Source organism: Rhopalosiphum padi, chromosome 2 (assembly GCF_020882245.1).
Source record: "Rhopalosiphum padi isolate XX-2018 chromosome 2, ASM2088224v1, whole genome shotgun sequence".
Classification (NCBI taxonomy): domain Eukaryota; kingdom Metazoa; phylum Arthropoda; class Insecta; order Hemiptera; family Aphididae; genus Rhopalosiphum; species Rhopalosiphum padi.
The window spans coordinates 3,996,105-4,022,597 of NC_083598.1; the positions used below are offsets into that span (position 1 = coordinate 3,996,105).

General features: G+C 26.7%; 1 protein-coding gene across 3 annotated transcripts; it reads right to left on the reverse strand.

The window, feature by feature from the left end:
• Positions 1 to 5,830: 5,830 nt before the first annotated feature.
• On the reverse strand, positions 5,831 to 23,299 carry LOC132921476 (uncharacterized). 3 transcript variants are annotated; one of them, XM_060984514.1, is made up of 17 exons: positions 22,675 to 23,297; positions 22,535 to 22,593; positions 20,872 to 20,932; positions 19,862 to 20,004; positions 18,763 to 18,930; positions 18,574 to 18,704; positions 18,350 to 18,517; positions 17,968 to 18,121; positions 16,325 to 16,500; positions 15,982 to 16,192; positions 15,665 to 15,880; positions 14,083 to 14,250; positions 13,891 to 14,024; positions 13,648 to 13,815; positions 12,834 to 12,990; positions 11,866 to 12,066; positions 5,831 to 6,309 (listed from the first exon to the last, which is right to left on the reverse strand). In XM_060984514.1, exons 1-16 carry the CDS (start codon positions 22,689 to 22,691, stop codon positions 11,882 to 11,884), a joined length of 2,316 nt encoding a protein of 771 aa, XP_060840497.1. In that variant the 5' UTR covers positions 22,692 to 23,297; the 3' UTR covers positions 5,831 to 6,309; positions 11,866 to 11,881. The 3 variants fall into 3 exon arrangements, with proteins under 3 accessions (XP_060840497.1, XP_060840499.1, XP_060840496.1); XM_060984516.1 differs by lacking the exon at positions 5,831 to 6,309 and having other exon boundaries at positions 11,377 to 12,066; positions 14,098 to 14,250; positions 22,675 to 23,299; XM_060984513.1 differs by lacking the exon at positions 5,831 to 6,309 and having other exon boundaries at positions 11,380 to 12,066.
• Between the last annotated feature and the right edge of the window lie 3,194 nt (positions 23,300 to 26,493).

A 26,493-nucleotide genomic window follows, 5' to 3' on the forward strand; every position in this document is an offset into this window, starting at 1 on the left:
TGATACAAATACTGGTACCTGTATATTTAGTTTTTGTACTCAGAATTCAACATTGTGAACGGGTAATTGTATTCTCGATTTTATATCATATATTGACAAAATGTCTTTAAAACAATGATTTACTTTATTATTGTTATTATGATTTTAAAACTGATATGACTTACCAAAAATTACCCGGAAAATGTGAATTTATTATGAGATTTTTTTTGTCTTTTAATATTATAATATTATATTATTAAATTTTCGATTTTTTTGGGCGTTTGTGTATTATTAATCGTTTTAAAGTCATAGGCCTCTTACAACTATTGGGATTATTTTCTGTGAAGAATATTAAAAATATTGCAATATCATAACAGGTTAGTTTCAATATATACTACCATATTTGTCTTCATACCATATTACGATTATTACGTTATGATAATATCAAAGAAATGGAAGCTTCATGTACAGGAATTGCCTAAACATTACGCCGTGTGATCATAAAATATTAACATTTAAACGTAAGCAATTCATAAAAAGAATATACTAATACTTAACACACTTTTTTTATAATATTTAATTCCAAAATTGTACAGTAAAATTATATACAACTTTTATTATTGTAATAACATAATATATTTATACAATTATACCATATTCAATCAACTTATGTAACACAAAAAATTAATAACATCTTTCTTTAAATACCGTAAAACAGTAAAAATAAATTCTTGGTGCCCATAAATAGATATTTTAAAACAAATCAAAAATGTTATTGCGTATAGTAAAATTCATAATAATAAATACTTAACAGTTTTATGTTTCCACGAATAATGTGATTTAATAATAACATCGTTATTATTTTATCTTTTAATAAATAAAATCATCCGAATTGAACTTAAAATGTCTATAAAAAATAATTGTCGTACATTTTTTAGATTTTATAGTTTCATTATGAATTACTTATGAAGAATTTTGTATTTAATTTTCAAAACTTAGATATAAAAAGAAAATTTTTATGGATTTCTAAATATAAATTAGTTTGATATTTTTCCGATTTTGATAAAATTCTAACTTAGGTCATTAAAACGTTTATAAGAAAATATTATGAATGATTATATGTGTATAATACTTATTATACTTACTATGATAATTTACATTTTTTCTAAAATATTTTTGTCAGTTTTTTCCAATTATAAATTTAAGTACTGAGAATCTATAAGTTTGATCTCTCCAAAACCATCAACATTTTTAAACATCTAATTATTTTATCGACAACTCATTGTACACACACACACACACACACACAAACATCATAATAAAATCAATACATTTATCGTTCCCACTCACATTCTAAAAATGGAATTGTAATTTGTAATCCAAGAAAACTTAAAAGAAAATTTAAATTGGTAAATTTAAAATAGTATACCACTAAACTTCGATTGAAACATATAATGTGGTGGTTTAACTATGGCCTATAACCAACACGTAAAGCAATTGTTGAAGTTAATAGAACCAAATAATGATATAACTCGTAATAAATAGAAATTATAATCAATTATTCATTTATGCTTAAATTTACAAATATTCAACAAATGTTTGTCCTTTACGTATGAAAACATATAAACGCTGATGATATTTTATTATTTACGGATTTTATAACTAGAACTACCTACTATAAAGCACAATATACTATGAAATAATTAAATTGAACAAATTTAAAGTTTAGCGTTTTTTAATGTTGACATTATAAGTATAGGTAGTAAACATTCAGTGAAGTATTCGAGTATGAAAATAATTTCAAATTTTTTTACGTTGGTATTTAAATAATAAAACAACAATTGGAATACATTTGATACACAAACAAAATTAATCTACAATTTTAGGTTTCACGTATTTGTATTTGTCGTGCACCATTGGTCCTAAGGCTAGTTATTAGTACTTTAATAGTTAGCATTATTTATTATTATCCGTGTGCTGGCTGCAAACATAATATAAAACGTAAAATATTTATTTTTATTTCATATTATAATAAATAGTAATATAATAAAATGTTGGCCAAAATAATGTTTGTTAATAATTTGCTTTTAATAAGTTTATGAGAAACTAATAAACTCTATGCCTATAAACTGTTAGTCGTTCAGAAACATTTAACTAGTACGCACCAGTTTTTATTTTCATAAATAATATTTTTGTTTCTTCGATTACCGCGTTCTTATTCATAATATCCAAAAGTTCTCACGTTTCTTTTTGTTCAATTATAATGATTATTTTGTTCTTTTTATTTTAAATATAAACCATTACGCCGTTTTAGCTTCATAGACGCGCACACAACATGGATGAATGTAATTTTAAATTAACAACGGTTGCTATCCTTCAGAACACACAGACCCGGAAATGTGTGTTATGTACTTCCGCCAATGTCACATAACGGTTAACGTACACTATAGAAAAATGATTGCGAGTCCACGTGATGGTAAGTAATTACTTTTATGCAAGTCTTAACAGGGCCATATTATCTCGGCAAGTTACCGAGTAAAACTCGATGGGCCGCGAGAATTTTGGGCAAGTTCAAGTCACGGGGAGCTCGATGACCGAAAACGTGTAAAGAGTTAAAAGTTGAAGAAATGGCGACTAAAATACGTTAGACTTGCACAGATCCTAGCGTGTACATGGTTATCGCAGGCTATTGATATTAAAACTCGTCGGGCCGAATTTGTCCAATCCCGCCACGAGTCTTGGTCGGCACAGCTAAGTTAAACTAGGTACCTAGTCCAAGTAAGATAATTTTATAGATTTTGTAAATATAATATTATGTTTAAGTATTACAGGTGTATAGACTTATTAAATTATTTCTAGTATTTATTGTATAGCTGTTTTATACGGATAGAGGATTTCGGCGATTTAATAGACCGGAATGAAAATTGTCCGCGGCACATATTATTCCGTATATGTATATTATTTGTACAGCTTACCTATAATGTTATTTTTATTTTATTTAATTGTTGTCCCCTTACGCGTCACCGCTCAACACTTAATCATCCAACACGTCGACTATCGCCGGCCGGCAACACACACTATACACATACACATATTCCGTGTTTTCAATATTTTATAAACAGTTTAACAGTATTGTGTTGAAATTTGTAGAACAATGCAAATCGTATACATATTTATTTCTAGGTTTTTGAATTAGTGAACTAAATTATATTTTATTATTGGTTTATAGTTTTAGTTTTAATATATTTGTATTATTATTTTAACGCATTCATATTATTGTGTGCGAAACGCCACGGAATTGATTGTATTTTTATAAGGTGTACGCCGTATACGGTGTACCCAATTATTATTATTATTAACCATTGTATTTGTAAAATAATTATTATAATATGTTTATACTTTATTATGTTGTGCGTGAGTTTTTTTTAAATATTATTTATAGTGATAAATAGCATCACGAGGATCACCTGAACAGTCTGCGCTCCATAAAATATTTATACATAATTTTGTGACTGTGAGTAATATTTATTTATCTTAATTGTTGTACTATTATATACTATAAGAAAACTCTAGAGTAATCTAATTTTAATAGTTCAGATCTCTTTCTAATTTAAATATTTATAATATAATATTATTATATCGTAGACAGTTATATTTATTATTGATTTATATATTATTATTTATTACTATAGTTATTATTAGATAACATATATTTATATATTAAGCATAGTTTTAGAACTAGAAAAGTGTTGAATTTAAATAATAGTAACCGGATAAAGGATATCATATTTTATTTTACGTAATTAATTTTTTATTACGCTAATTTATAATCGAACATTTTTACATTTTAACAACTATTATTATTATATCAATATGTATAATTTATAATTCCTATATTTCAGTTCCATCACATTATTAATTCAGGGAGTAAAAATGGATAACCCGCAAAAAATATTTCCCTATTCCTCCCACACCTGAAACCCACTTACACAGCACCTTACACACACTACTCAACAATTTTACCCAGTTTCACACAAGAAACTCACAAACAATTTTACCCGGTTTTGAATGCAAAACTCATAACCCTAAAACAATTTTATCCCTTTTGTATCCCATACTTGTAACCCGCAGACAATTGTATCCGGTTTCGGAAACGAAACCCACAAACAATTATTGCACCCGGTTTTGAATACAAAACCCTTAAACCACCATATTTATTACCCGGTTTTGAACGCAAAACCCATAACCCTAAAACAATTTATCCCACTTTTGTACCTCACTCCCCTGCCCACAAACAATTATACCCGATTTCAGACACAAAATCCACAAACAATTGCACCCGATTTCAAACACAATACCCATTACCCATACATTTTACCCGGTTTTTAATACAAAACCCGATAAGTACCCCCAAAAAACTTTACCCGTTTTGACTCCCTGAACTGATAATACGGTGTGACCAATAATCCTCCAGCACCTGCAGCCTAACTTATTTCTTTGGAATCTAAGACACGTATTTAAATTCAACACTATAGTAAACTGGAAATGGGCGAATGCCGTGCTACGACAAAACTAAAACTATAAATTTAAATCAATTAACACCTTCTGATTAAATGTATAATTCGATATTTATTTGTTTATATTAAGTACTTATATATTGTGTATTGCTTATATTGGTGTATAAGATGCATTTGTTATGCGAGAAAGTGCAGTTACTAATCTGACTATCTATATCAACTTTTATAGTCGGTCGGCGTTCGCTCTTTCTCGCTTACGATGTGGATTAGGCCTACTGGGGACACCACAATAAAAAAAACGCGCCTCGTGTAATACCTCATAAATAACATGGATGATATAATTGTATGTCGTCTAACAATAAAGGTGGTGAGGAAAATTACACAACTCTGTCAGCTTAATATCTTACATAGTGTATTTATCAAATACCAATTCAATAATTATTTATATCGAGAGACGAGAAGTATTGACGTTTTCTAAAGTATTAATACAACAGTTTGGAAAAAAAATATTCTTAACTTGTTATTAGAAAACTCGATATTATACATGTTTACTTTACTATCAAATACACAACGAAAGCGGGTCCACTTTAATATTCTATATATAAATTAAAAAATTGATAATCTAACATGTATTTTATTTATTATTTTATACTCTAATATTAATGTATTGTATTAACGCTTTTATAAAAATATTTTTATTTATTGTAAATTATAAATAAATAAAATACATTTTTTTTATTTAATTCATATTTTACTCATTTATAGAATCATTGCTTACGTATTTGGGTTAGCCTATTCAAATAAAAATGTTTGCATGAGATTGTATATACTTGGATTGTGCTAAACATAGGCTATAATTCTTCTAAAATCAACTTCTATTCAAAATTATCGACAATCTGCATGACCTCTGGTAGCTGGTATATAGGCTAGGGCTAGACAGTGCTAATATCAAAGCGTTGGTAGCCATTACTCATTAGTAACACGTAATCCAACTTATCTTAAAACATTTAATAACCACTATTCATTAATATAATACAATTATATACCTATTCGTTTTCCCTATTTTATATCTCCTTTTATCGGTATCAAATTTGTACAAAAGTGTATACATAAATATTTACTGACAATTTCCCAATGAGTCGCAAATATGTATACGTTTTTCAATATTTTGATAACGATCATAAAAACAAAAATTTGGTCAAAAAAAATGTGTTCATTAGATTAAATTGTATATTTTAAAAATTACAGTTATTGTACAATACGATATGCATAAAAAAATATTTACCAGACAATTGAAGCTTTAATAAATTGAAAAATAAATTATCCAGTTTGACGGCAAAGTAGTACACTACAAGTTCAATATTTAAATAATAGAATAGTATAAGACTAATTTTGAAACAAAAAACTCAAAACATAATTATAATACATGAAAAATGTGTAAATTAAATTTATATATATTTATAAGACACTGCATAATATTAATTGAAGTTTATAATTATTAAATTGAATTTGAAAGAACAATTTTAGAAGTATATAAAAATGTTTACGGAAATTTAAAAACAATTAATACAAATAATGATTTCAATTAAAATTAGAATAAACTATTCGTATTTCATTACCATAATATTATTAGAATTAGTTATGTTTGTTATGCAGCTCACGAATCCATTGAACTTAATGCGTGTAAAAACTGCAATTGAGTTATTTGAGAAGTTTTCCTTAAGACTCAATACACCGGTTAAATAATAAGACTCAAAGTGTAAAAAGGTTAAGCCTGAACCACGATCTCCTTCGCCCATGTCTTGTCCTGAAACTAATGATATTTTTTACATAAGACATACATTTATTCAACATTCGAATGTTCTTAGGTATTTCATAATATAATGAAGATTTACATTATTAATAACAGATTATGTACAAGCAACTCATTATAAGGATATGTGATATAGCAACTATATATTATATATACATTTTTTGTAAAAGTAAAGTTTGACAATTAATTATATGAGTTATTTTTTAGTGTCATCGAGTGTGTTCAATAATTTATCCGTTTGTTTTGGGTGGTTTAACATCGAACACAATGTTTTAGTGTTTGTGAGTATACATTACAAACAATACCTGTGTCGATACTTATGTGATTAAGTATAAGAATCATAAAGTTCTTTCAAAATATATTTCTCAATCAGTAAGCAAAGGATTGTTATTAATTTAATTCGATGGTAATAATACTATCAAAGAACTCTTTGGCTTTTAAGAGCTAAAATTTAATTTATTTTACACTTAATATATTGTATTTTGTTATTGAGTTAATAACAAGAAATGTGGAAAAAACCTAATTGAATAATTAATAGATTATGAATATTTTTAAATAATGTTTGGACTAGTTTGTAATAAAACTTTTGTTAGAAAAATAAAATAAAAATTGAACATTTGGAAAAAATATAGAAAAATAACGTTTTTAAAAACCTTGATCAAAAGCGTAATAATCAAAAACGTTAAACAAAAACTGTAAAAAAGACATGAATTTATTTTTGTATATTGAATAACATTTTCAATGTTGCGTAAAATTCATTACAAATGTAATGCAAATAATAAATTTTAAAAAAGTTAAAAAAAAAAATTAAAATAGTTTTATTGTGTGAGCAATAGCTGTTAAATATTCATCTAGTGTTGTTGAGTTAAGCCACAACTATAACTTTTGTATAATTTGTCTTGAATGTTTCCATAGGCTTTTTTATGTATAAGATTAGTCAATTTATTAGTAAAAAAATATCAGATGATATAGTTTATTAAATATAGTCTACTAATAATATTAGGGAGATTTAAAATATGTAATATTTTTTTATTAAAAATAAAAAAGACACGTATTTTGGTATTTTCTTCGCATAATTTAATTTTTTAAATATTTTTAGGTATAATTGTTTTAAATTATCCTATTTTAATTATTAAAACAACGGGTCCAACATTTTTTTTTAAATATAAATGCTGAACATTTTTAGCCAATAAACTATATTCACTACTAAAATATTTCTAATTTTAAAAATTCGGGTGGGGGAGGGGGGTCCGGACCACTTGGACCACTTTAAATATCAACAAAAAAATAATTACACACATTATACATATATACATTTTTACTTAATTAAGTAATATAACTATAATAATCAAACTTTTTAGTTCAGTTCAAATAGTTGAATTACAATTTTGGATCAACAAAAAAATTTAAGTACAGGAGTAGCTGCTTATAATTTTATATAACTATAACTGGATGTCTAGATACGAATTGTCAAATTTAAAAAAAAATAGTTAAATATATATTATTAAATGGGTGTAATTAAAACCTGTCCAAAAAAATAACGAATAATAATGAATAAATTTACACATATAGCGTATTATTGTTGAATTAAATACATTATTCAACAATAATACATCGATGTTTAATAATAATAAGCAGTAAATCAATTAAGTATAATAGAAAATAATAGCATAAAAAAATAAAAATACATACGTTCACATGCATTTTTAATACGCCGCCGTAAATTGTATACTTCGGATGACGTCAGTAGACAAGGAATGGTGCGAGGTGATGGAAATATTTAGGGGACTATGAGGCAACCTGTATAATCTATAAAACTTGGCTCTAGCCGAGCTGTGAGTAGACTGACGCTTTTGTAATCTGCACTCGTATTCAAAGGCGCCTACTGCGGCGTCGCTATGTTGCGCAGGAACCCCCATAGTGGTCTGTGATTGGTGGCACTGCCCATGTAGCCGCGCCCACTGCTATCTTTATCGATGTGCGTGCGCGTACGTAATGCCCAGTTTACCCAAGGCTTTGGGACACTGAGATAGATAAGATAAGATAGTGCAATTGCATATTTTTTTTCTTTTTAATATTTTTGGATTTTTGTCAGTTATTTCCACGAATCATCATAATTTGAAGCTAATGATGAAATTTGTTTTGCATATTTCTGCATATTTAAAGGTAATTGCATATTTTTGCATATTTTGGCACAATTTAAAATTGATTGCATATTGAAGCAAACATTTTAAAAAATGTATAAAATAATATTTTGCCAAGTAGAAAATTAAAACTAAATTTCATAGTCACTAAATAATAGTTTATATATATATATTTAGTTATAAGATAAATAATCGATTACGACGTAAACTTCAAATATACCCCAATATAACTTCGGTTGACGTCGAACGTTTGTTCTCAGCCTTTAAAAATATATTAATCAATAAACGACACAGCTTCACAGAAGAAAAACTTGAAATGCATATGATTATTCATTTTAATAATAAATACAATTTTAAAAATAAATTAAGTTCAGAAAATTCCCTAAATTTATTTTTATTTTGTATTTAAGTAATTAATTATTATAAGCTTTATTGTAAATTTTAAATAAATAAAAAATTCTTGCATATTTTTTACATATTTTCATAATTGCCTGCCTTACAGCGTTTTTTACAACAATTGGCAGTCAGAGTGCCGGCCGACTGTGCTCCGAGTCATATGCATTTGCAACGTATTTTATTGGCCTTCGGCCCAATGTAATAAAAAATGACATAAATTCTTTTTAAAGTATACTATATTACTAAAGAAAATTAAGTTATAATTCAAGTGGCGAGAACAATATGATTATTTTACTAAAAAGAATTCAAATAATATTTTGATTTAGATATACTCACACTGTGTACATTACACGTACATAACTGATAACAATTTAAAATAATGGTTGTAATGACAGTGTCGTTTGTGACACCATTCAATTGTATATATCGAGTTACGTCATAGTAAAACTCTGGTTATAAATTGTTTTTTTATTCATAATATTCTTTAATTGTGTTTATTGTCTTTCAATGTATATTAAATGGTGTTTTTTGGTTGTGCGTTCACATATTTAATATTAAATATCGAATATAAATAAGCCCTGTTACAATAATTGGAAATAATTTTAAGAAGAATACGTTCGATATTAAAAATACTGCAATATCATAACTGAGGAGTACAATATTGACAATCGTAGTTTTCATGACTACTACCATCCACCATATTTTGTCAACGCATGATATCAAAGAAACGAAACAACGATGTACCTGAATTGCCTAACCATAACGCCATGCAATCATAATAATATATTATTACCATTTAACCGCAAGTAATTCATAAAAACAAATTTACTAAAACTGGAGCAAATGAGTTAAGTCTGGCGTGTGTACATTTTTATTAGACTATATATAATTTAATTTATTCATAGTCGAGATCATATTCTAAGACCATAATTATCATAGCTAATACTTGAAAATATTATATAAGTCGTAAATATACACACAATTTGTTCGTTTCTACCTACTTAAACTATTTAACTTACCAAACTATATCCGAATACTCAGAAACAATTTATAATTTAATACACTTTACGTTTATTGTACGTGAAAAATTATATGTTAAAAAGATAAAAATAAAGAAAAAATATTATGAAATTGGTGAAAGTGCAGGAGATAAGAAGAGCAAAGCAATCGCCCCCCCCTCAAAAAAAATACATAAAAAACAAACGAAAAGCTCAGATTTCTGTAAATTAATGGTTAGGTTACGATTTTTATTTTCTATTATCTATTAATTACTTGATAGCTAAGGAGTAATACATTTTAAAAATTAAATTAAAACATTTTGATAAAAGATGAATCTTTATATATTTTTTTATTGTTCACTAGTATGATTATTATTTGAATTTGGTACGGTATTATGGAATCCTAGTCAATCAAATTTAATTAATAAACTAGAAAAGATCCATATAAATGTATTAATACTCGGATGATTATTTTACTGAAAATAATTAAAATAATGTTTTACTTTATATATATATTATTTACTTACACTGTGCATATTATACGTACATATCTACTAAAAATTTAAAATAATGATCATCAAGACAGTGTCGTTTCTGAAATCGCTTCGTGCTACGAATATATCGAGTGAGTATCATGGTACAACTCTGATTAAAAATTGTATTTTTACTCATAATATTCTTTAGGTGTATTTTGTCTTTTAATATCATATATTAAGTTTTCGATTTTGGTTGTGCGTTTGTGTATTATTAATCGTTTTAAATATCGAATATAAGTCACAGACCTGTTACAATTATTGTGAAATCTTATGTGAAGAATAATAAAAGTATTGAAATATCATTACAGATTAGGCACAATATATTATATTTTTCATATAATATTTAATTCTACAAATTTACAGTGAAAGTAGGTACAACATTAAAAGTAATAGGCTTCTATGGTAAGACGGAATTACTAATTTTAATTAGAGTTTTACAAACTTGTTCAATTTATTCGTACATATTAAACTATATAATTGAATGTATTTATGGCCGAGATTATGTTATAAGACTATAAATACCATAATTAATACTTAAACCTAAATATGTTGTAGATCTGCACATTTTCTCGACTTAATTTTATCTATTTAGTAGGTATGCTCTATTCGCCTCTATCCGTTCAACATTAAAAATATCAAACTACAATCAAATACTCAAACACAATTAATAATCTAATACTCTTAAAACTTTTTACAATTATTTTAGGTAAATAATTGTAGTTTAAGAAACAGAAAAATCAGGAAAGAAAAATAATGGGAAAGTGAATATTTATGAAAGTGCACGAAGAAAGAGGGAGGATCAATCGGAATAAACGGACGACAAAACGTGTATAATATATTCATAAATAGGATACTAAAATAATTTATTTTTATACATTAAAATAAGGACAATACTTTATTATTATCAACATAATAATATAATATAACGATACTATTTTTTTTAAATAATAAATTTAACGAGTTTCACGTCTTTATTTACTATAAATATATTTCATATTATAATGAACTCATCCTTTGATATGTCTTTGAATATTGGATAACCACTATTAGTAAAAATAAAATTATGTTTCTCTATTTTATCAATGACAAATATGATGGATGACAAGTATGGAAATATTTTTCAATCTATTATTTAGAATCTTAATAAAAATTCAAAATTTGGTTTAAAAAAATGTGTTCATCAGCTTCAAATTAACTAGCTTATTGTTAGATCAGCGACCTACTAGGCTGGGATAAGATAATAGAATAGTATAAGATTAACTTCAAAACATTTAATTGTAAAATGTTAGATTTATTCATACGAATATGTAAATTAAATTTATATAATACTTAATACTACCTATAAATTGTAATGCATAATTATTCAATTTAATTTTAAAAAACAATGTTAGGAATGTTTGAAAATATTTAGAGAAAAATAAAAACAATTAATACTAATAATGATTTCAATTATAATTAAATTAATTATTTTTATATAATTACCATAATACTATTATAATTATTGATGTTTTTTGTACTTTTCATGAATCCATTGAACGTGGTTCTTAACGTCAGTAAAAACTGCGATTGAGTTATTTGAGAATTGTTGCTTAAGACTCAATATACCGGTTAAAAAATATGACTGAGAGTGTAAAAATATTAAGCCTGAACCACTATCACCCTCGCCCATGTCTTGTCCTGGAACTAATTATATTTTTTACATAAGACATAAATTAAACATTCAAATGCCATTTTATACAATTAAGATTTACATTATTCAAAAATGATGATGGAAAATTAAACAATTATATGGTTTTGTGATTTACCACTTATATCTACCACAAAATAAGCCGTTATGGTTCATAATGCTAAAAAAAAATAATATTAATATTTAAGAGAAGGCAAACAAATCTGATTTTCTAAATATTTAAGTTAAATATATCATAAGCAAACACTTATGTAACTGAATTGCATTAAGTATTCTTCAAATAGTGATGAAAGAAAACAATAATTTAAATTATGAAATGTTAATTTAATTTATAATCAACGTTATCGTCGTAGAATTTAAAATTTAAAATTTATCCTGTTTTAATAATTTTATTAAAGTAATGGGCATACTCAAATCATCCATAGTAAGTTTCAAGAAAAAAGATACATATATAATACACATTATCTATATTTTATGAGGTAATTTTTCAAGCTTTAACTGTTAATTTAGGAAATTATTATTATAACTTAAGGTAGTTATCACCTTATTTTAGATTACTAAGTAAATAAATAAAAATATCTTTATATTAATTGTCATTTATGAATATTTAGATCAAATACATTTTAAGCTAATCTGCATGCTTAAAAAATGTATACACTTAAAGCAAAAAGTGTTCAATTTTAATACAACCTAACCTATACGGTAATTTTTCTATCGAAAAAAAGATTTAGTTCATGGTATTGATAATTTAATATTTTATTACCCAATGCAGAACCGGCACAAAACTTATCAAGAGTCACAAATAATTGAAATCCATGTCTATACATATCTCGACAAGTATAATGGTCGATGTACGGCAAAGAGGTTTCTAATAAAATAGAACTTAATGTACCTATTTCTGTTCTTCCCCATCCAACAATCTGTAAAATTATAGAACTAATTTATAATATACAATTATAATAAAAACTATAATATTTATCTCTTTTTTCTAAGAATTGGTACTGAGTTTAATTAGTTAATTTATAAGGATGAAAGTTATGTTAAATTATAGTAATACAAATAAGGTTTAAAATTCGATTATAAAATTAGTTTTTTTTTAGTTTTATAATGTATTATTTCAACATTTTTATAAATAATATATTAGACTTAGTAGATTTTTTACGTTATTTGATTTTTATTCAAATTTACAATGGTCAATGTTGATATGAATATAAAATAATTAAAATTTAATTTCAATTTTAAAATTTAATTAAATCTAGTGAGTACACCAACACAAGCAATCTCGTTGAAAAAAAATTGACCTATATATCTGCACACACGGGATATTAATGATATTATGTGTAAAAAATGAGCACTATCTATCATTATTTATTAAATTACAATAAAGATAAACAATTTGTAAAGTTTTAAGTATAATTAATAGATAATTAGTTTATTAAAAATTGTTAATTTCTCAGGGCTTGGTTTTGAAGAAACGAATGAAATGGACAATTTAACATACATCTCACCAATTTTTAAAAACTCCACTGATTTACTAAAACTTTAATTTATATATTTATATAGAACATAATACTTACCTTTCCCTCAACACCATTTTTCACATTGTATTGACTACTCCAATCGATACAAATAGGTGCAATGACATTACTAAAAGAAACTTTGTTCGATAAACTGACAATAGCTATATCATGAGCATGGTAACCATTAGCCCCAAAATAATTGTCATTTAGGTAAATAATTTCCACCTATAAAATTGTTTTAATTTGTATTATTTTTACAAGTATTATAATTTTATAATTTTTAAATAAGTAGGTACATACATTCATTATTCTAGTAAAGTCATTGTCGATTACTGTGAAATTTCTGTCATATTTTCCAACAGCGACTTTATATGAGTCATCGTTTATTGATATCTTATTAGACAATATCCCTTTGTACCAAAAACAATGAGCCGCTAAAAATGTAATTTATTTATTATTAATTCCTTTTTAAATTTATTGTATAGTTTTTACCAGAAACCACTAAACTTGGAGAAATTATTGATCCTCCACATATCAAGTCATAATTGGAAGTGCCTTTATTTAATCGATATATTCCAACATTCCAAGGCGCTGTTCCAAAATGAGCTTTCGTACCATTGGCAATTAATAAATGGCTGTTAGTATATACTTTACCGCAATCTAAATTATATATTTCAATATTTTATACTTGATTAGGTAATAACTGATAAATTAAACTTCTTTTTGAAAAAACATATGTTGAACGTTTAAAAACGTACATCATATATATTTTCTAAACAAAAGTATCTACCCTTACTATGGTTTATCATCTTACATTTTAAAATTTATAAAGCAAACTATTAAATTCGGATACAGTTTGTTATAGCTTAGTAAATAAAATAATATTCCGTCATTTCGTCACGGTAATTTGATCGCGAGTCAATTCGTCGCGCGACAAATGGATGCCGTATGACATTTTGACGCATTCTGCATCTGGTTTCGCGTCAATTCGTCACTAATTGATATTGGCGATAACTATTTATTTATAATAAGTTGTATACGGTACATTTATGTGTCCAATATCGTTGGGTATCGTACCTAAATAATTTATTTAATGATATATAATACTCCAGCCGTTAGTCTATATCGAACAGTATACCGTTATAGGGAGTTACTCGTTTCCGTCATAGCCTTTTTCCGCCAAAAAAAGTTTGTAAACCAATGGTTTTAAATTTTAAGCAATAAGTGTTGTGTTATATCTAAAATATAGTAATGTATAGTATAATATAGTACAGTAATATGGTATAACATGGTATATGAATTTTTAAAACCTGAACTATACTTGTATTACAATTTATATTTTTAAGACAATTAAATTATTACTTATATTTTAATTTTAAATATTGAGATTTTTAAATATAATAGATATACATGCGATTGTATAATATTTAATAATTCTAATTTAATTTTGCCTATATACGACTAATGTATTATAAGTTAAAAACGTTTTTTTGGGGGGTTTTTGTTATCACTTTACATACATATAAATCCACACACACACACACACAGATACAGTAATAAATTTATTTAAATTTGTATATTTAGTATATAAATTAACGTAATTTGTGCTTTTAGAACGACATAGTGCGTTTTAAATATAACTTATTTACTAAACTATAATTTTAACGTGGGCAATAGTACGTAATAAAGAATTTTGAATTTAGTACGTTTTGAAAATAATCATAGGAATAGTTCATTTTGAGATATTTCTATAGCCTGATGTTTAAAATACCACGGGAAATAGTATACTTTGGAAAATTTGTTGTATAGTAGAATGTTTTAAATTTTCATTAATGACAGTAGTGCATATTTACGTAATCGTGAAATTTTTAATCGATATAAAAATAGAAAATAGTACCTGCACTTAGGCATAACCCGATAGTTTTAAACGATTCTCCGCCATTTTTTCTAAATGTTTTCATTTTTTTGGCAATAACAGTACACTTTGCAATTTCACCCCTCAAATCACGTATATCGTATTAAATATAATATATAGAATGTAGATACTTATGTTATGTGATAAAAATGCAATTACATGGTTTGCATTTATAAAGTCGATTGTTCCACGTTCCATTAGACTGACAAATTAATTCAAACGGAGTCTCTTCTAGTCCAATTGGTGCAATGTATGTTGGTTTACATGATGGTAAGGCTATCGTATTGGGTATTGATGGATTTGAACAATTAACAGACTTACCATTAAGAGTACATTTAATATCTAAACTGTCTGATAATAAAGGTGGACACATTTCTAAAAACACAAGAAATTATTATCAAACATAACCAAAAATTGGAATTAAAATATTTAAATAAATAATTATTACAGCATAAAAATTACACTATATAACTTACTAACACACAATTTCTCAGAAGTTGAGATCCATTTTCCATTTCCTCGGCAAACCCTAAAACCATTGGGATAAGCATTATGATATCCAACATCACAGTTCTCAATTACGGTACGATACTGATCAATTATTGCCCCGTGAGCTAAAATTTCATTTGAGTTTTCGTAAGAATATATAACTCCATCAACGACTGGTAAAACACAAAATGGTATGTCCTGTAAAAACCTTTAATGTTAAAAATGTAATGAAATAATTTAAGTTCTTCAAAAAATATGTTAGTTTAGAATCAAATGTATCCATAAACATAATAATAAAATGTATACGTAGGTTTAATTTGATATACGAACATTGTTCAAATATTTAATATATATGTTTCGAATCCAATCAATATGATACCGAATATCTGTAAAACCTAGGACTGATGATTTCTTGAAACATGTTATTCCGGTTAAATAATAAGAGTTGTAGTGTATTATAAAGCTTAATCCTGCACCGCTAAAACCTTCAGTAACTGCTCCCTCTCCTGAAAGTGATGATAATTTTTACATAAGTTACAAATTAAGCATACGGCTATGGACTAATATTGGGGTTAATTCATGAAATGTTGTTTTACATTATTCATTTCAGATAATGTACAAGTTCTACATTAAAAACGATAAACAATTAACAATAAACGTATAGATCAAAGCATATCAAAACAAAAAAAAAACAATCTGAAACTTAATGTTAGATACCTTGAAAACAAAATTCTATGTAGATCTAAACAATAGGTATACCCATACCCTTATGAGTTAATTGAAATTTTTATATTTAGTTTTTAGTATAATACTTTTTGGAATTATACTATTTTTATCTGATTGTATATAATTTATAATATTGGTAATGAGATTTATAAATTAATATTAGCATATTATATTTAGTTTTAATTATGATTTATATTTTTAATATTTTTAATATGACATTTAAAGTTTAAAGTACGATATTTTTTGTCAATTTTGTTGTAATTTGTATTTTTTATATGACTTTTATTATAATTAAAACATTTTTTACAATAAGTAATTGTGTGAATTTAAATATGTATCAAATATTATAATATTATTGTTATATTACTTTGTAAAGTAAATATATACATATACTTAAATATAACATCTGACTAAAAGATGAAAAATGTTTTTATTGAGAATACCTAATTAAATAATATACCTAAGTAAATTAACCTGTTAAATGTGAAGAAAAAAATTATTTAATGATTTAAATTATATTATGTATTAAAAATTGTAAAAAAAAATTGTATAGTGTATTCATTTATTATATAATTATAACTAACTAATGAGTTTTATTTTGGTATTGTAAAATGTGTTGAGCGCAATTTGTATATAAAAAAGTAATTTTAAGCACAATTGGTAAACTGCTGATTATTTATATATTATATTATACAATAAATAATTTATTTATTAATATTACCAATAAGTTTATATTTAATATCAATATACAAAATAAAAACAAAAATAATTATGTAATTCCTAGTTTGAGATAGTAATATATAATGTGATCACTATTTTAAAAAACGTAACATATTTCAGGTGTATGAATATTTTTAATTCTAAGTATTATCTACCATAAATAATGACTATTACTAATAATAAAATAAATACCTTTAACCACAATATAAATAGACCATGAAATATATTTGATAAAGTAGGCAGAAAGACCGCCTTCAATCAAAATCATTTTTTTTAACGGAATGATTATTGACTGAATTCACATTTATATCATTTGAAACAGTGGCTAACTCCACAATGACGAGGTTATTTTAAAACCTACGTTATATCAGAGCGGTAAGCTACACATAGCACGCGATTTAGAATAACTATATGTTTTAAAGTTCATTATCTTAAATATAAAGTATTTAATAAATTCAGGGTATAAGTTTATTAGAAAAAATAAATAAATATCATTGCATAAATTGGTAATTAAAATTGTTTATTACCCAATGCAGAACTGGTACAAAACTTATCATCAGTCACCAACTTTTTAACATCGTTATTAATTTTTCGACAAGATCTTTGGTCGATGTATTGCACAGATTCTTCTAACAAGACAGGACTTTTTTTTCGTTCTTTCGTAATTCCCCAACCAACAACCTATTAAATATAATTAAATTTTATAAATTACATTAATCGTGATAAATGTATAATACTAATCTCTTTTTGCTAGTGTTGGTACTGAGTGTAATTAGTTAAATAAAATCTGCCTGGTCAATGTTTTTGTTCAATACAAATTCATCGTTCAAATTCAATCATTGGTGAATGATTAAGTAACTTATTGTTTTATATTAAAATTTAAACATTTAAATAATACTTTGTAAATACCTTTCCTTGAGTTCCGTTCGGTACATCGTATTTACCACTCCAATCTATACAAACAGGTGTCACAATATTACTAAAAGTAATTCTGTTCAATAACTTAATAACAGCTACATCATAAAACTGCTGAATAAATCCTCCGACATATTCTTCATGTACGTAAATAAATTCCACCTATAAAATTATTTTAATTAATATTTCACAACTATTTTAAAATTAATACCTTATACCTTCATTATTTGAGTGAAGTCATTGTCAATTACTGTGAAATTTCTATCATATTTTCCAACAGCGACTTTATATGAATCATCGTCTATTGATATCTTAGACCTTATCCCTTTGTACCAATAACAATGAGCCGCTAAAAATTTAATTTAATTATTATTAATTCCCTTTTAAATAAATTGTATAATTTTTACCAGAAATCACTAAATTTGGAGATATTATGGATCCTCCACATGTCAAGTCATATTTGGAAGTATGTTTTTGATATATTGCAGCATTCCAAGGTACTGTTCCAACAAGTGTTTTCTCACCGTTGATGTTCGATACTGATTTATTGTCAGTGATATATTCTCTACCACATTCTATTAAAATATATGATTATATTTTAGATGATAATATTTAATAAGTAAATTAAATATATAAAAAAGTATAAAATAAAACATAATTTTGAAGGGTTAACAATGTACCTAACGTAACCTATCCTATCCTTCCGGGTAGGCGACGTGTCAAGGTATATTATTACTCCGGGTGATAATAGTATAATACTGACTTCTAGTCTCTCAATGACGGCAATCATTTTAGCCTAATGTTCTACATATGATATAACACCGGTAAGAACTTTTAATAGAACTTCTCCCTATATGTGACCGATTTCTAGACACTCAAACGCCACTCTTAACTTACTCTGCCGAATCTCCAGTGAATCGATTTTCACTTGCCACTCAAAGGCACCAAAGATGGCTTGCAAACACTGGGATCTAATCAATTCGCCCCTCATCTTTAGAAATATATACGTAAATATATTTATTTATTTTAATTGAGTATAATATTGATTGTTTTCAATACTTATAATTATTAGAATTATTTAAAATTTTATTATTATTATTATTATTGTTTATAACTAAAGACTGGATTCAATTGATATTGCAATCTTTGTTTTATACATTTTTTGTATTTTTATAGTGCAATTTATAATGTAGAGAATACATATGCAATCATTCAAAGTATGCATTTATACTAAAAGGGGAAACATACGCAATTGAATATCACCAAAAGATACTGTTCATCTAAAATCTTAATTTTAAAATACAAAAAAATGTAAAAATATTTAAATGATGTAGTAATAGTTAAGAATGCTTTAGATGATGAAATATTAAAACAAAATAGGTATACAAATAATAATTATAAACTCACATGTTCATAAAGTATAAAATAAAATCTCATGGAATGTACCTACATCGTTATTATATAATAATAATATTAATGGTTATAATAATATTATTGTGTAGGTACCTGTTGTATTCATTCTGTACTCGTATCGAGCACATAACTCTTTATTTTCGTCTGAACCATCTGAGCAATCCTTCCGACCATCACAAACGTTCGACCATACGATACATTGACCATTTGAACAACTAAACGAATCCTCGGTGGTTCTGTAATTTCATTAAAATGTGCAACAAATAAATGTTTATTATTATTTAAGTCTACAATTATAAAATACAATGTATTATTAAATAAAAAATTGCGTACAGAAAAACATAATGCATTAACAATTCTATTTTTTTTTTCAAGCCAATTAAATATTACAGAAAATTGGAATTTACATATCAATAATTGATATTGTAGTAGCTCTTAGATATGTCTCCATCTTGCAATGACTCCATTGCAAGATAAATTACATGATATTAATATACTTAACAACAAAACCATTCTTTAATGAATAATATAAGAATATATATATATTACATTTTTTAATTATTATCTAAATTCAGTTTTAACAAATAATGATCATTATAATTATTGTTCTAATTAATATAGAAAGTGCATTGTACATATTATGATTACATTTATTATATCTTTATATTTTTTTTCTTTAAAGATGACAAAATTCGTTTTAAAATTAATTAAATAATATAATATAATGTTATTTGAATTAGAGACTACTTAGTTAATAAATTAATTCAATCAACAAAATATTTTTTTTATAAAATAATAAGAGTAAAATAAAATGGGGCTTAGTTATTCTTATTCTTAAAGAGACTTTATCCACTGTTTTTTTTTTTATATAAGTATAGTTTAAAACCCAGGTTTAATTTTTAAAGTAACGAGTTATTGTATTAATATAGTTAATGTATTGATATAGTTACTGTATAGTTTATTAGTTTATGTTTATCTAATGCATAAACATAGGTCATGTATTGTTTGAGACACTTGTTATGACATTAGAGCTATAAGGACATCAACTAGCCTTTTTTTTAAATTAAAATGATATCAGTTTGTACAACTACAGTTACACCTACAGTGAGCAAGATGATCCAGCTTGTCGTCTTTCGAGTTTTCTGTCACACAAAATTCCAGTTCCTGAAATATTAAATTCTTATACATTAAATGCTTATACAATGCTTATTGGATATGTATTATTACATATAAAAAAATCTGCATTTTTTCTTTTAAAATTTAATTTTGTAGAATTTAAAATTTTATTTCTACAAAATAAACATTTTGTGTATTTATACGTAATACAAATGCAGTTGACAGACACGTTTAACGTTATTATTGCAAATGTTTTCGTCATATTATGTATCGGAGTATCGGACGTAAAATATGTTGGAAATTTCAACTAAACTGCGCCGATACTCAAATAATAATTTCTTTGATTTGATATTTAATTTTCTGTATTTAAGTGTGCATTTTATTGGTAATTAACAAATCGTTAACAACACTTTAAAAGACTTTTCTTTCATATTGAGCTACACCCAAAAGGTGTTGCACTCCTTTGCATATTTTTATACATTTTTTATAGATACTAGAACCCGATAACAATGAGTAATTCAACTAGTTCATAGTGTTGATACTTATAAAGAAACTGATAAGAATAAAATATTAAATAGTAATGAAGTTTTCTTCAGTAAGTATTTATTAAAGCTAATCTAAGAATGGATGTTTAATTTATAGTATTTTTATTTCGATAGTTGATATATAGAATAATGAATACGTAGACACGTAGTACAGAATACGTATCCACTATCCAAGCATGAATGTTACAACTTAAAAACTATAAATAAGAATTAATTTTTAAATTGTCACATTATTGTGCTATCCCAGTACCTACTTAAGTTCTACATCATTTAATTATATTTTTCACGTAAATATAAAAATATGAAATAGCACAGTTTTCTTACCAACAACCACTGACCATCGGATTACTATTAAAATCATTTATAGTGCAAGCTTCCACCTTATACACGCCCCTTAGCCAATAGACGGCACTGAATGCTGAATACTATTACTTTTGAACCATTAACGTATACGTTTTTTTATTAAATAAATAAACAATTATGCTCAATAAAAATAATATATATATAAACCAAAATTTAATATATTTACTTAAAGTAGAAACTATTATCTTTAAGTTGCTAATATTTAGCAATTAATTGAAAACAGTATTTTAATAGAATATTTTATTTTAATTAATCAGTTTTCAAAATACTTTTATCGAAATTACATTTTAATCCCTCGTATATTCGTTTATATAAAATGCATAATACGACAGATTAAAATTATGCATTTAGAAATCAAAAATACAATATAAAAAGAGTCAAAACGTGGTTCTTTATAACGTGAATGTTCAATGTGGTTACTGTATGGTGCACAAGGCTGTCGATAGAATGTTTATATAGTTTAAATTGCGTATGTACGATGAAGTGATCGGTGTAAACGACAGCTCAATATAATATTATATTACGAATTATTAATTTCGAAACAATACTGGTACATTTAGATTTTGTGTTCATAATTCATCGTTATACAATGAGAAAACAGGTAAATAGGAAGGTAATTTTACTCTAGCTTTTATATATATTATATAATATATATTCAATATCATATTATATTAACATAATATCTAAATGACACGATTTTCTTTCTTATTATTATTATGCTTTTAAAATTGATAAAACTTACCAAAAATTAAACATGAATATGTCAACCAGGAATAAGTCTCCTTCATGGCTAATAGAGAGCTGAAATCACAGTAAATATATTTTAAAACGTTAATAAACCATTTTAGTACATTAGTATGAACGCCACTAAACAATATTTACCGTAAATTAATAACCATAAAACTGTAGTAAAATATTATATTATAGTATATTATGAACACATATGATACTAATACGTAATTGATGCTGATAGTGCAATGAAATCACGAATTTTAGAACACATACAATTTATATTTTATTAGAAGCGCCAGTTTACCTTTAAGGTATAGTAATATATAATAAACACTAACAATTTAATTAATTTAAAACTTAGATAACAATATGTAAGACACAATATGATCTAAAAACACCGAGCACACATTATTGGGTCTTTTCAATGACTATATTATGATGATCATACAATATGATCACTTATCACGGAACTGGTAAAATATATTTTACATTAAGCGCTAGTACTCGAACACTCAAGGTCTAGCAAATTAATGTATCACGATTCACGAAAAACATGTAATCTAATATGTTGTTTAAGCTATCTACATATATAATAATATAGTAAGACTCGACTGTAATGGTACGTTGCACTGCAGACTATTACTTCGGTGCTGGTTCATAACATTTTCGAAATACCTACGCAACACAGAAGGCGTTGCCAATTTATGAACATGAGGCTAAGGAGAAGAGGAACTAAGACGCCACACATAAAGAAGCCTTCAGTACAGCATATTTGGATGTACCTACAACAGCTACCTATATCAACAGCTCATAAATACCTCACAAACTATTTTCAATTGACGCAAACAATTATTTAAAGTCCACGACTTGGAGCAATTTTACGTATTGTCCAAAAATGTTTAGTTCGTATGATTGTATATACAATGTATTTTGACCCATTTTTGAAAACAAAATGAATATATTTAGCTCTAAAGGGGCCATTTGGAATTTCGAAATAAAATTAACTCATTTCGTTTGTGCTTTATTTATGCAGGTTTGTGCTTTTAATCCCGTCTTGTGTGCTCAATCCCTTCCCTAGATATGCAACTTTCAAAGTGGGAAGGAGGGAGTTGAAGAAATTCTTAGTCCACCCGCAATAGGCTTTTAACTCCAAAATGTGCCATTCGTTTGTAATTTGTTTGTGCAGATTTGTGTTTTGAATCCCGTCTGTTCGCACCAGGAGATCCTGACTCTGCGGTTAGCACCTAGAACTCGCACACCCTGGACTAGATACAACGAGCTAATATAAATATATGTACAAGTGAATTATAAGTTATAACAATAAAATATAATATATCTTTATTATAATTAATATCAAACGAAACGTTATATTATCTGAGATGATCAGTCTCAGACTAATAGACGTAAAATAATATATTAATAAAATACATTCTGTCCCATAACGGAATATACAACAAAACAAATATAATTATGACAAATTATAACATATACATCATATATAGAAGTATAATATACGTAATACAACGAGCTATATGTATCAATTTATAATAATAATATTAAACATGGCAATAGCCGAGGTGGATGCGAGACAACTGCTCAATACATAAACGATAATACAAGGGGAATGCTGAGCTGCGTCTTGAGCTGACTGGAACGGTTTGAGATGAAAACCACGAGGTTTTGGATCCGAACTGGACGGTGTGAATAATTACCACATTAATTGATTGATGCGAGCTGCAAAATGACAATGAACGGCGAACTGCTGGAGCTCTTGTTTGATGCTAATGGTCGACGGGACCGAAAGCTAAATATCATATGAACGAGCTTCAAATCAAAACAACATCTCTGCACAGAACGGTGCCTTATACACAAAAAAAACAAGATGGTGTAGTAAAAGAACTTACTGTTGCGAACGGCAACGGACAGGAAAACGATATACTAACAGATATCCGCCCAACATACGCGCCGTCGAAAACATCGCGACTGTTGCGAACTGCGTACGGGCGACCGGGGTGAAGAGGAGCGGCTCTTCTATAGTGTTACCAACCTGGGGCTGTGGGACTGGGCAACGCGAGCACGGGTTGACGAAGTCCGAACACTGTCGTTTGTGCTTAATTCTTTTCTGAGATATACAATTTTTAAGGTGGGGGGGGCTGAATTTTGCTCGCCGCTACTCTCCTCTGTAATAAAAAATTATTTTATCTTAAGAATCTAATAATAACGGTCTGTCGCGGCCGCTATCACAACAATCGTACTACGGTTATAATAATTGTTACAATATGTTTATTTAAATAATATATAATTATTGTATTCAATATTTTGATATTTTGACACACCAATATTAATTTAAACTTTTTGTCTAATAGCAAATTAATTCTAAAAACAATAACTGTGATAATAATTATGTTTGATAGTTATCATTATTTATTCTAATTTATTATTATAATGCATAGAATTATAATATTATGCACAAAAAACCAAACAAATTAAAATCATATATTCTATATTCATTAAATCGTGACAATTTTTTATAGTATTTTAAATCAATACACTGACATATAATATATTTATATTCCAATATTCGATGTTGTTTATTCAATAATATAATATTAATGGTTTTAAATAAAAATAAAATCAACATGCATATAACATAGATAATAAAGAGAAGTCTTTATTATCTATGGCATATAATATATACATACAGACGTTGGAAACGCTTTTGTTTGTGTGTTCAATTTTTTTTTTCACAAAATATTCGGTCAATTCACACTAATTCAACTAGAAGCCACTATAGCTCAATAGTGATTGCACGATGTTTTCGGGCGCTTACAAAAAACTTTTTAGATCTGGTAGTGAAAAGACAAACACTCTTGGAACGACAACAATGACTCGTGAGTCTAACGGCGAATCATTGTTGATGTGTAATGAGAGAGCAAAACAAGAGATAAAAATCTTGGAGGCAGACATCGAGAAACAAAGGTCGGCGGCGGCGGAGGCAGCAGCAGCGGCAGCGCAGAAAATGTTGCCGGCGGACCGAGACGCGGAGAAGGAAAACCGTTGGCTTATCACGAGGCTGTACACTTCGGAAGAGGAAAATCGTTGGCTGATGGAGAGACTGCGAATAATGCGGACAGTGAACCGTAAGCTCTGTGGAGAGCTGCGTGAATCTCAAGACGAGAACCGTAAGCTACGCGACTTAAATACTAAACTAGAGAGACGGAAAGCTGAGCGTGCTATGCAATTACGGATTATAGAAGAAAAATTTATTATCCTGTCATCTTTGACCACTGAAATGCGGACGCTCATCGACCTGAACCTGAAATAATATTAGGTATTTTATAAAATTGGATTTGCTCAATGAAGGTGCTGTTCGATGGAACTCTGTGATCTTACACAGCTCATCGAGGCTGCACTCGAGCAGTTGTCTTGCCATCTACGTGTATAATATTTATACATCAATAACCATCGACTGTGACGTGAAATATGCTTCAGGCTAGATAATATTATATTATCAACAGTACAAACAGCTAATGATGGACAGTCTTCACAGAATAAAATATATTTTTATTTGTATTATGATTTTATATTTTTATTGATTAAATTGTTATGTATTAATAAAAGAACTGTGTGATTACCATCATGTTTGTATTGCTCAAAAACATAAATTATTATATATTACAAGTTCTACATTATTTGGTAGTACACTATTGTTTAAAGGCATTCGATTGTAAATTACTTATGTATTAGTCATATCTTCTTCTTTTTCGCCAATCATAACATATTGTCGCTTGCCAACAGCATACGATATAGTGTAAAGTACTCATAAAATTATACAATAACCGATGTGGCCGTGGCAGATGTAATGTGCTAACACAGTAACTACTTATTACTAGCGCAATAATACTAAACAGTATCAGCTACGAGATAACAGTAAAATGTAAACAATAACTGCAAAAAATGTCAACTACC